This window comes from Ixodes scapularis, unplaced genomic scaffold (genome assembly GCF_016920785.2).
Source record: "Ixodes scapularis isolate PalLabHiFi unplaced genomic scaffold, ASM1692078v2 PGA_scaffold8__174_contigs__length_109621045, whole genome shotgun sequence".
Classification (NCBI taxonomy): domain Eukaryota; kingdom Metazoa; phylum Arthropoda; class Arachnida; order Ixodida; family Ixodidae; genus Ixodes; species Ixodes scapularis.
In genome coordinates this window covers 91,226,092-91,239,121 of record NW_024609883.1, presented here as the reverse complement: position 1 = coordinate 91,239,121, position 13,030 = coordinate 91,226,092, and the positions used below count along the sequence as shown (strand labels likewise).

The 13,030-nt window shown below is 43.8% G+C and overlaps 1 protein-coding gene across 1 annotated transcript in view; it reads left to right on the top strand.

The window, feature by feature from the left end:
* Positions 1-680: 680 nt before the first annotated feature.
* Positions 681-13,030, top strand: part of LOC115319847 — a 53,281-nt gene continuing 40,931 nt past the window's right edge. The window contains exons 1-6 of the mRNA XM_040223230.2: positions 681-798; positions 2,372-2,448; positions 5,275-5,404; positions 6,682-6,833; positions 10,230-10,329; positions 12,390-12,514. Of these exons, the coding sequence (XP_040079164.1) occupies positions 693-798; positions 2,372-2,448; positions 5,275-5,404; positions 6,682-6,833; positions 10,230-10,329; positions 12,390-12,514 (690 nt within the window). The 5' untranslated portion in view covers positions 681-692. The remainder of the gene's footprint in view (positions 799-2,371; positions 2,449-5,274; positions 5,405-6,681; positions 6,834-10,229; positions 10,330-12,389; positions 12,515-13,030) is intronic.

Sequence of the window (13,030 nt, the reverse complement as noted above, 5' to 3'; positions counted from 1 at the left end):
TGCGGTGATTGGGTCTACGAGGTGCTGTGCGGGAAAGAAGCAGCACGGGCCTTTTTTTAGAGTGTATAGTTACACTACACAGTTTAAACAAAAAAAAAAATCATCTTATCTCACACTGTCGAATTTGTGCTGTGGCAACGAAGATGTCGTCAATACGTCGTGGACACTATAAGCACGACAGAAAGGTGCGAGAGATTCAACAGATAATTTAAACATGAATGGCAAAAGCTTGTTTGATTTTAATATATCACAGGGCGCATTAAAATGCTCAACTAGTTTTCTTTTTTTTCGGAGACTTTTGTAGAAGTTGAATTTTTGTTCGTATGCTTATTGCTAAATCCATTATTATAAGAAAATCGCAAGTAAGATCGCATTACGTGCGTTACGCTTAAACTAATCACTCGCAGAGAAACTAAATTACGCATGCAGTATCGCAGATAGTTTACTGTAGTTTAATTAACAATAGCAAATGCAAAAAAAAAATAATAAGCGCCGTGACGACGCATTTTTTTGCATTGCTTGATTGGGTTCAACGAATTTTGGCGTTGAATACATTAGGACTTACAATGAAACAGAACATGAAGTCACATTGTTCAATAAAGTAGGATCCCGGACCTTTAAAAAAAATGAGATCTCATTATTTGTCCTCATCATTAATATTGCTCCATGTATCGGCCTTTTTTTCGCAGGTCATGAGGTTGACCGTATGTATGGCGGCCGCGGTGGCGTTGACAACGCTCTCGGTTATCGAGCAATCAAACGGCGCCTGCGACGTTAAACCCAAGCCCGGAGTAAAACGTGAGTTCGGTCCTAACACAACGCGACGTAGACTAAAATATTTCGTCGACAAACTAAACCAACGAACGCCTGGATATTTATTTCTTGCTGCCGAGCCCTAATAAAAAAAGAAACGAAGAAAAAAAACGAGGATAGTAGGTTACAGTAAAAATAAAAGGGGAGAGTTTTTTTTTTTTTTTTTTCAGACTGTAGTATTTGTGTAGTTTAAAGGGAATATGGAAACAATAATAATGGTCCTGGATGCAAAGTGAAAGACCCTTCACATCAACTTAATAGCATATTATTCTAACCTTTCCTAGATTCTTTTTTTTTTTTAAGTTGAAAGAACAAAAATGTTTTCTGTTGCTCTCCCTCTCTCACCACCGGGAGGAATCGGACGCGTACAACATTTGGCTAAAAATATTACTATAGCAACCGACATCTTAAGAAATGCGCGGCGTGGCGAAGCCCCAGCATCTCATTATCGCTCCGCAGCCAATCAGAATGCGATATCCGCCGATAAAAAATGCCAAAGGGCCAATCACAAAACAAGAAGCTTAAGCATTATAGGCCACGCCCTACGTTTCTGAATCTGTCTGTCACCATAGCGAATATTCTAGGCTTACATTACTACGTCAGACATAAAGCCCAATTGCAATTCTATTGTTTTTCCCCCTTTGATTGCCTGTGCTGTTTTGTTTTGTTTTAACTGTTATTAAGAGGACAATAACATTTGACAGAAGTCCAATAGCTAGTGTTCTGAATGCTGTATGAATTAAACATTGGCAGCGACGTCTTCTTCCACAGTCTTATAATGCTTCGAATGCATAATAGGACTTTTTCCATACAATTCCCTAGCAATTCCCTATAATGGATTAAATGCGTTATGGGGAATTGTTGAGGGGGTCGGTGTGTCACGTGACCTATATTTTCCCGCTAAATTTATCGGGGAAACTGAATGATCGTGTAGGTCACATGACGTCAGGTTTCGTGACGTAGATTTTTTCGATAAATTTAACGGGAAAACTTGACTTGTGTCTAGGTGAGAGGACGTAAATTTTCCCGCTAATTTTTTTATGGGGGGAAACTGAATGGAACGTTGTATAGGTCACTTTACCTCAGTTTATCCAAAGTGTATATAGGTCAAGTGACGTCAGATGACGTCATGTGACGCCATTTTTCCGCTGAACTTAGCGGGAAAACTGAATTGGCGTAGAGGTGGTCAATTTTCCAGCTAAATTTTTGCCGAGAAACTGCATTCGTGTATAGGTCTTGCGATATCAATTTCTCCGCTAAATTTACCGGGAAGTGCACGAATGGACGGGCGAGCGGATGGACGGCAAAAAAATTTTGAGACTGGGAGGCAGCGCTAGATATCACTTCATGCTTTAAAAACAGATTATTCGGCATTTTTGCAAGTTAACCTTGACATTGATCGCCAGTCAAAGCAGCGATTTTTTTTTTTTTTTTTTTTGTGAAGGAAACACAGAGACACTGTCTCACTCCTCCCGTACTCTCATTACCCAACGTATTGCACTGGTCGTATAATTTCTCGCGTTAAACTTATCGCCTCGTGTTCTTTCTTTGCGAACAGCTAAAAAGTATCCGGACATGCTAAAAGTGTATCCGAACGGCTACAAGTTGACGGCGGAGATTAATATTGAAGGCGAGGTGAGTACGTTTTTCTTTATCCTTCGTCGCTTTCGTCGCAACGAGCTTCCGCTAAATGGATGGTTCATTGTATCGATGGAATTTAGTTTCCTTAAACCGTTACCGTACGCGATGTTCGCCAACAAACGATGCCTATATAATTACTAATTGACGCGTAAAGTTAGCTTGTTGGCTCCAAGGCAGTTGCTCTCACCACACGCAAAATAGAATTCCAAATTCGTTCAATTAAAGCATGATTCCGAAGCCGGTTTATTTCGCTGGAGAAAAGAAGGCGTACAGAAAGTCGCAAAACCCCGCTTTAAACATTGAGATCTGCTGCGTCATATATATGAGCTGATTTTATCCACGTTTAAAGGCGGTGCTGGGATATGTGCAGGCGCTTGTAACCCCAACAAGCATGCCTAATTTGAACCTGAACAACGTTTTCTTGATAGTATGGGAGGCGAGGCATGTCCGCTACTCATTTCCACATGTTCGCGAGTTTGGCCAACAACGCCTAACCGGGCACATGGCGAAGGCCATGCGCCCGGTTAGGCCAATCAGCGCGTCTCAGAGAGACACGTGACTTGATCTCACCAGGTGTGCGCGTAGCCATTCATACTGGTAGCTCGAGGTGCTGTTAGAGGTTCGGGCAAAAGAGGGAATAGCCATTTGTGTACCTTCTTAGTGTGACAGACTAATCTACTGGAGGGTGAAAGGCAATGTCTGAGAGAGACAAAAAGGGTCCGAGTAAGATTGGAGTTCCTCCTTCCCCTCTTATCCAACAACCGGGGTTACGCGCTCGCCTCTGCACCTTTGGTAAAGGCTGTCATGTGCTTTGTACCGTTGCTCTGATTGGCTCCAGGTGGTCCGTAGCATTCGCTCTTTGCATAATTACAGTAAAACACAAGATGGGATAATCACGGCCTGCAAACATCCTCCTCTGCCTCCATAGAACGGTATCACAGTATAGATGATGGTGCCAAATCGGCTGTGGGGCACAGGTCCGATGTCGGGCGTCCTTCGACATGTTGATTGGGCACGAGGGCCGGCCGAGCGCTGACGCTACACTCGTATCCAATCAGCGTCTTCACTCGGTATCACTTTGATGACGAAAACATCCTAGTGGACAGGCCTTGATCATTCTAGGTGGTGTTGTTTGTGTCCCAAGCTCTTCTATTTTTCCGGGATTAACCAATGCTAAAACTACGGAACGCTTTAAACTGACGTTGTGAAAGTGTTTCCCGTATACATATTACAATGACGAACGATTTTCTTTGATTATTATGGCGATTGCAACTTTTTCTCTTCAATCCTTGAAATCGAAAAAAAGATGTTGCGAGGTTAGTACGGGTGTCTGATGAGCCTATGCCTAGTCCAACGAAAAAAAAATGTTTTCTCAGCTCGTTTAAAGCAAGATAGAAACAGCCCCCATCGTCGCAAAGAATTACGCAATTCCAGTGGAGCTTGAACAGGCCCCATTTCATCCTAAGGCGAACTCGCGTGGTGCTTTCAGCGAGCTCTAGAGCGCTCTTTCGAGAGCGTGCCGGATCGGGGGAGGGAGCTTTCCCGGAGAGATGGAAGGCCTCAGAATAAACCACACGATCACGTCGCCGCGTTCTTTCACCACCACCCGATCTGGCGGGCTCTCCAAAGAGCGCTATAGAGCGCGCTGAAAGCACCACGCGAATTCACGATTAGTCCATGAGACTTACACATTTGGTCAACTTTATTTTATTCGTATATTTTCGCATTGAAACAAGTAAATCCAGTTTTTCATGGCACTCACCTTGAGTTAGTTATCTAACTGTTACTGTTTTATTCACAATAGACACCAAGAGTTGGGGAAAAGTAAAATCATGTCGTCCTATCAGAAGTGCATTCGTCAGGTGTGATATTGTTGCTTCGAATTAGAAAGCATCGTTACTATTTCTCATTTTCAATGCATAATAACGAAGACACATCGGAGTATATACTGCAATAGGATGTACTCTAAACACTATTCCTGAATTCTATGTTGTTTATCTTAGCCAGCGAGAACGAGCAGTGATATATTGCTGCAGTTCAAACCTTCTGTCAATAGAAATCTAAGAAAATACGAGCGTGAAGGCACAAGGTCTAGACCAGCGGCGTAGACTTTCCATTTTCCCGGGGGGGGGGGGGGGGGGGAGGGGGTGCTGCGCGTTCTCTTCTCGCCAGAACTGGAGATTGAAGCTAACAGGAGCACGCTGGGATTCAATCACCCATTTATTTTTTCAATAAAGGCAACGTGGGCGCTATTTTGTATACATGCCGCTACTAGAAGCTCGTTACATGGCACGTAAACAGCGTCTTGGTAAGGATCATGGCCCGGGCCCGGGAGGGGGGGGGGGGGGGGGGGGGGGGGGGCTCTGTTCCTCCTTTTCCCCAGATTTCACCAGGGGGGCACGAGCCCCGATGCCCCCAGTAGTCTACGCCTATGGCCTAGGCGTTGGTAGAGTTCACCTGAATGTTATCAGTAATTAATACTCCGAGTGCAGAGTGAGGCAGCATACATCAAGACATATCTCTTACTCCTGACAGAATCAGCTTACAAGATAGCGAGCTGACTTTTTGATTTTTTAAAGATATATGTTCTGAAGGCAATTAAGCTGCACGCCTGACTGTGGTTTAATAGTATATATACATGTAACGTCGCAAGGTACGCCTGTTAATGTCACCACCTATATCATTTCTTTTCCTTGAGGACAGCCATAGATATTGCACAAGGAAGTGGGCACCTTCACCTGTTTCCTACAAAAACGTATTGGTGCAGGAGAATGTCTCTAACGGAAACGCCCTAAATGTTGTGCGATTTTTGAATTTCAGAAATCAACTCTGTTTTTCCACGAGTACTATTCGTTTGACTTCAAGCGGGGACTCCTAGAGCTAACGTACCAAGGAATATCCACGAATATCTTGTACCTTCACCACACGGAAGAGATATTTCTTTTTGACAGTAAGTATATTACCTTTATAATTAGTAACTAAAGATAATATTATGTCTTCAAGAATAAATCGACATTTCACGGCAACCGCCTTTGTTCGTGAGATTTTGCAGCGAATTCGGTGTAAGATTTTCCCTCTAAAACACTGGGTTTAGCGGGAAACTTGTCCCGCCAAAAAATTTAGCGGGTAATCACGGGGCCGCCCGACACCTTGAGGTCCCGTAACACTGCAAAGCCACGTGAAGAATTTCCCCTCTAAATTCAGCGGGGAATGTTCGACGACCTATGACGTCACCTGGCACTGTGACATCACGTGAAGCGTTTTCCCTCTAAATTTAGCGGGGATACATTGACGTTGTGTTACGTCACATGACCATACATTGCCACGTGACGTCACAGTCACGTAACGTCACATCATCACGTGGAGCACATTGTCACCTTAGGTCACATGACGTGACGTCAGGATTTCTTCGCTAACCTTAGTAATGAGCATTTTCCCGCTAAATTTAGAGGGGGATGTAGTGAGGTCATATGACGTGACGTTACTATGTGACGTCACAGTCATGCGAGTCATGGATATTAGTGTCACGTGATGCAGAGTGTCACCTGACCTCACGTCACAACACACTCTGCTGCCTCAAAGGCAAACGTCTGAGCCAATCTTTACCGAACGCCCGGCATATATGCGGCACGTTTATAGTGTTTCTTTCTTTATCTCAAACGCACCATGTAAGTACGGCAAAAAAAAATAAAAAATCGGACGACGTTTGCGTTTTTTGTAGTACCCAACATCTGTGAAGTGTCGAGGACACTAAGGAGTTATTTTGTAGCATGTTATATACTTTTCGTGTAAGGGACTCGTTTAACGCGAAATGTGTTTTATGGATCGCTTCTCTTTTTATTTCTTTCTTTACGACGAAATCGCTATGAGCGAGCGTTATAGTTGAGCGTCATGGACACTCATTACACAAACGCACACAAAGAAATTCACATCACGTGACCTAGACGCATATTAAGTTTTTTCCGCTAAATATAGCGGACAAGGAAAACTGGTATATCGGTCACGTGGCATTAGGTCATGTGACTCGAATTTCCCCGCTAAACTTTGCGGGAAACGGCTAATTTTGCTAATTAAAAACTTCTAACACTACAAAGATATATATAGGAATTTGAATAAAAAGGTGAGAAAATAAATTCGCGGTTTGTGCGTGACACACTTTGTACTCAAGCTCGTGTCATTATTTTCTTCATCGTCCTCTTTACCTTTTATCTTTTTTTTCTTTTCCAGACACGTCCTGCGTAACCCTTCCGATTACGTCCCCACCGAAACTCATCAGCCCTCTCTTACTGCGGTGGTCGTCACTTTTCACCGGAAACAACACCGTCTTCGGACCCTCTGTTCTATTCTTAAGTCCTGTGTTAAACCCTACAATCAAAATGGTACGTATGTACGGTTAAACACTTTTTTTTTTAATTTCCAGTTTTAAATAATACGTCATTAGTTAATTGGACCGAAGATTATCTGAAAATAGACCACAGTTTGTTTCATACAGGGATGTTCATTCTAGCAATGTCTCAGTTAGTTCCGGTGTCCCACAGGGATCAGTTTTAGGACCTCTTTTGCTTTTACTTTACATTCACGACGTCGCAAATGGTCTTCCAGTTAAAATTCGCCTCTATGCAGATGATTGCGTTTTGTACAACGAAATCAACTCGGTAGATGACCATGCCTTGCTAAATGACTCTTTTGAACAGTTTTTTAATTGGAGTAAAAAGTGGCAGATGGAAATTAATTTTGAGAAATGTGTAGTTATGTCATTTACTAATAAGAAGGAAGCGTCTATTTTTAGGTATGGCACTAGTAATATAATTCTGCGTCAAGTTCATGAATACAAGTATTTGGGTATTTTTTTCACGCCTAGTCTCAAATGGATAAGCACATCAGTTCTATTTGTTCTTGTGCTCTTCAAAGGCTAGGATATGTCAAGAGAACTTTAAAATCTTCAACTAGGGAAGTTAAAATAACGGCGTGTAAGACCTTGATTAGACCTATCTTAGAGTATGGTTGTGTGGTGTGGGATCCGTATCTAAAGGGTGATATTAAGCAGATTGACGCAATACAATCAAAGGCAGCTAGATTTATTTGTAATAGATATGACCGCAATTTTTCTCCTACATCTACTACGACTGACACAGGACTTACGCCTCTTGATTCTAGACGCGCTGTAGAACGGCTCAAGCGCCTACACAAAATAGTCAATAATAACTGTGCACTTAATCGGGAAAAATATGTTGGTTTTGTTACTGAATCACGCAATCGAAGCTTCCATCCATTAAATCTTGTACCGTGCAGAGCCCACCTTAACTGTTTGAAATATTATTTTTTTCCTCGAACGATAGAAAACTGGAATAACATAAATGGATCAGCTCGTTGTCTCGATTTTGATAGGTCTGTATTAGAAATACAGTAGGTGTTCAGGTATGGTGCCTGGAATCTGTAATTGAAGTGTATGTGTTTGTTTTTGTACTCTTTTTATATTGCATTTTTCACGGTTTAATAAGTTTTGTTTCGTAGAATGTGTACATCTTTAATCGATGGCCTTTTTGAATGTATATGCATGTTGTTTTTTTTTCCACTATTGCGATGACCTCATCGAGGTCGCAGTATTTTGAAATAAATAGATAAATAAATTAAGGTTTAACGCGCAAAAACCAACGAAGGGAATCTGGCACGCCCCAGCGTAGGACTGAGGATCGATTTGAACCACCTGGAGTCCTTTCACGTGCAAACGAAATCCCTGTTACAGGGCGCCTTCGCAATGAGCCTCCATCAGATTGGGGGCACCTCAGCCGGGATTCGAACCCGCAACCTGGGAATCCGTAGGCCGGCGCTTTGCTTCCCACTGTTCCCTGTAAAACCTTTGCCGTTCGAGAAGCCACAATAGTTTCTATTGGGGTATCTTGAACCACAATAAGTTATAAAACTAAAAATCAAATGCCTTCTTGTTAATATTTTTTCTACATTTGTTGATGCATTTTTGTTTTAAAACTAGAATAAAAATTGGCAGCGACCTTCATTTTCAAAGCGCTATAAAGTCATGAAATACAGTGTTTGAGGTGGGAACGTTTATAATTATATACACGAAATCAAACCGTCGTGTTGGGTAGTGAAGAGCCTTTATCGTCATCAAGTATTGAGCCGGGAAACTCAATTGGTGTTAAGGTCTCGTGAGATCTGGCCGCGTTACGTCAAGTTCGTTCCTAAATATAGCGGAAAAAATGAATTGGTGTATCGGTCAGGTGACGTCGGGTGACGTGACGCCAATTTTCCCGCTAAATTTAGCGGGGAAACTGAATTTGCATCTAGGTCGCGTGACGCCAGGTTACGTGACATCAATTTACGTCACGTTTCGTAAACACCAATTCAGTTTCCCCGCTTTGGCGAAAGGAGATGCAAGGACGGACAAACGTTAAAAAGAATTTCAGGCTTCAAAATTCTTCGGAACATCCGAATAAATCATCACTATCATCCCTGTTACGGACATCCTAGAAACAATATCTCATTGCTAAGAATCCTATTCAATGAGTTGACAAAATATAAAAAACATCCTTATTAGAGTAACTGTATAGTCTCTGCTTGCGGAGTTAAGAGTTTCTCAATGGTCTGAAATGTTTGGCTCCAAGTACTGCGGGAGAAGCGAGCGTCGCTCTTGCAGGAGACGTGACGGTTGTCAAACTTGTCATATCAGATCTGAAAGGTGCGATATTGCCGCGTGCGTGGGGGAGTTGGCAACACACGCAGCATCGGGGTTTGTGTCCCGCTCAAACTGGTTCTTACTGTTTTGTTGTTTGTTTTTCTTTGGGGGGGGGGGGGGGGGGGGGAGGGGGCAGTAAATGCTTTTGTTAGAAAGTTTCACACCATTCTCGGCATTCAATGCGTTGTTATGGTTCGGAAGATTCCAGAAAGTACGGCTCGTACTATAAGAGCAGCGTTAACGCGCTGCTTCGGAAAAGTCGCTCTTCCGTCTCCGACGCAAGATGCTTGCACATTCTCCTTAAGTTTGTAGGCCCAAGTTCGCCTCATTAACTGTTTATTTTAAATTTCATATTAATATCATATATGTTTATTCGTGACAATATAATCGTGGACAATTACCATGATGTATCCCTTTCTCGTCGTCACTGCGTACATACCGCACTTTTCAGGTCCAATCGTATTCTGAGTTCCGTCATACTTCACTCTTCTATCGTTCGCTGTGATTGGTTGACTCCGTATCATGCAGGAGAGCAAAACTCCCACACGTATTCCTTTTGTGTGTGTGTGTGTGTGTTTGCGCGCGCTCAAGACAGCGCTGCAATAGTGAAGACCCCAGCAACAGCTCGTGTTCCTGGGAGCAGTCTCCAGGATTTTCTTTTCCCTTCGTTCATTCTCGGCATTTCACAGCGAGATCTGTTATAGGCTCGTCCACCGCACTCGAAATTATGCAGGGTGATGTAGGTAGGGCGGTGTAGGACGTCCGTCGTCAATATAGCCAAATGCTTTAGGAAAAAAAGCCCGCTGCGGATTTTTCAGAATTCGGGGCACGGTCCGCTGATTGTAAAGCGAGCGCGGTGCCGCAGAGCTGCGCCTGCTCAATGCCTCACGCCGCGTTTCTTAGAAGGATTCATGTGTGAGTGAGTACGTCCGTCTCCGAGTACATATCGCAGATGGATTTCTCCCCGTAAGTGTCAAGATACGTAGGGATATATTGGGGTTCGATAAGGTAACGCAGCCATTACTTTGTGTGTTACCGTGGATTCACACTGGACTGCTCATTGTGTGTGTCTCTCTCCTAGACGTTTCAAGGAAGCGACGAGGAAGTTCGCGGCATACAGACCCTCAAGTGGGCGACCTGTTTGAAAAGCAGTGATGACCCGTACGAAGTCTATTTTGTCGGTAGGTGGAACTGCATCAATGCTCGCCTTTATGATGTATTCGCTTGGCGGAGTTTTTTTTTTCTCCGAGGAGGTGACGAAACGCCAACGAGATTTGAGTTGACGAGCACGGCGTTACGGATGTTCGCTAAACCCAGGAGTTCGTGGGGAGACGTGGAGCGTCTGGCGTTCTTGTAGGAGGAAGGATAGCTCCTTTACAAAAGTCCATCAAGCAACATTGGCAATCGCTATTGGTGATAGGTAGGAGGCGAGAATTGACTTAGAAGGGTATGAGGAATCATATGGTTGTCCTTTTAGACTTAGGCTAGGTGGCGCAAGATACCACCCGTTGCAAAGGGTAGGGCTATTAACATCCATCCATCCATCCAATGGGCCCGAAGCCTGTGATTGGATATGAGTTCTCGTCGAACGCTGACGCAGCACTCGTTTTCAATGTGAGCTGAGTTGAGTTCACTCCCGATACTCTCGAAACCATCGTGTCCAATACATGCTCAGAGTACGTGATTGAACAATGACGCATTCGGATAATTGGCGCAGCAGCTACTGGATGGCGCATTCTTCTGAAAACGGTCTATTACGGCCAGTAGCATTAAGCTAAACGATGCCCTTCATATATTATTTTCTTCTGCCTTTTCTGGGATAAGCCCGTGAAGGTTACAAACGCGATCGTAAAAAGTAACACACCGCCGACTCAACTGAAGGCGACTCCGTCGTGCGAGGGTTCGCTCGGATTTTCTTGACCACCTCCTCATTTTCCCGGATTTTTCTCCGCAGCTTAATAATTACCCTGTACTTCGCTTTCTCCGCCGAAAGAGTTCTGTCGTGCCAGAACACCGTTACTAATCCCGCGACTGAGAAGACTACTCGAATTAGGTTGGCCAACAGTTCTTTGACTTTGGAAGAATCAACATTCTAGAACATAACGTTCAGCTCGGGCTGTATCTATATCCAATTTTAGGCCCCTCAAAGGAAGAAAAGAAGATACTGCAGTTAAATTGGATAGGTATTAAACTAAATCAAGTATGGGGATATTAAGAATCGCTAATACAGCGTAAAATGGTTCGGTAGTGACTGTACAACGAGGCAGTGTTTTCATCCGCGTGTAGAAATGTGTAGCACAACACTTCTTATAACTAATACTTCGACTAATTCGGTTGCATCTCTGTTTAGTACCGAAACATAGGGCAGCCAAAAACACCCTCAGTTTCTTAACTGCCCAAACTAACTACGTTTTCGGAATACCAGAGTTTTACTTTGCTGTGCAAGCAATTTATTTCTTCTAAATTATGATACAGCTATTGAGAAAACGGAAAAACAAAGGTTATGCCGAATCAGACGATAAAATTTCCCCGCACTTTCCAACGGGCTGATGTCACACATTCTAAAACTTGCAGGTGGAGCAGGCAGTCTAAATACACAGTGTGTCGTTCATCTATTTTCTTCTGCTAGAGTGAGTTTCGCCAGCCTTAATTGCATACCATTATACTTCTTCAAAACCGTCGCAAACAAATCACACTGCCCAAATCGCAACACGTGTAGTTGCTGATGCAATTAATGAAAAGGCGCAGTGAGCTGGACAAAAATAACGAAATATTTCTCGTAGAAGGGGAACAAGAGGAACAAAGGACAAACATATATTTCCAATCACAACTAACTCGTTCTTAATGTTGCCAGTCAAATATGTCAGTTAAAAAAACACACAAAAAACCGGCGAGATTTAGATTTGGAAGCTCAGTATGTTATTTTAGCCTAAAATTTAGGTTTTTAGTTCAGCCGTGTCTATTGCTAAGTTGCTAGCATTCCGCGTAAAGAGCGCGACACCGTTAGCGCAAACAAGCGGTCGCCAGTTTTTTGTGTTTTTCTCTTAGAACCGAAAGGTTGTCATCAAAGATATTATTGTTATAGAAAGAGCTCAACTAGGGCTTTAATATAAAGGGTAAAATTGTGTGCCCACTAATACTCTTTCCTGATAAAAAGCGTAAAGGCGCCGATGTCGTGTTCGCGCTAACAGTGTCGCGAAGTGTATACTTCCTAAATGTATACCTCTTCTTCGTCTCGCAGATAAAAAGTGGAATTACGGCTATGGAACAGCCAAGACGATTCCCCTCAGAGTTCGTAGGGGCAAGGTAGTAACCGATATAATGCGGATGCAGCCCTATGTCACCGACCCCGAACAGAAGCTCAAGGTATGTATCGATCCGAACCTGCTTTTATACATACCATTCGGTCAGGCAGTGATTGGGGTCGGGTATGCCGGACCTTGCATGAGTGGATTTGCGCGTCTCTCGCCCCCACCCACGCCCAGTGTTGTACGGAACGGCGTTCCAAGGAACGACGTTGCTCGAACGCGTTCCGTTTTGGGAGGAACGGAGCACTCCACCGTTCCATCTTGCGTGAGTGGAACTGGAACAGGAACTCGACGTCTTTTTTCAATGCGAAAGCGTTATCTATCCCATGGAGCAGAACGTGAAAGAAATGCCCATTCTCCCATTGGCAGAGCAAACGGCTCCTAGATTCCCATTGGCGGCTGCTTCATGAGAGAGCGCGCTCGGTCACCACCCTCGTGGCAGACGTTGCCGGAGAGGGAAAGGGGGGGGGGGGGGGGGGGGAGACTGCGGCCGCTTTACAAGAGCGCGAGCTTGGCCGCCGCTCTCCTGTCAGGCGTTGCCGGAGGGGGGGCTGCGGCCGCTTCTGTTGCTTTT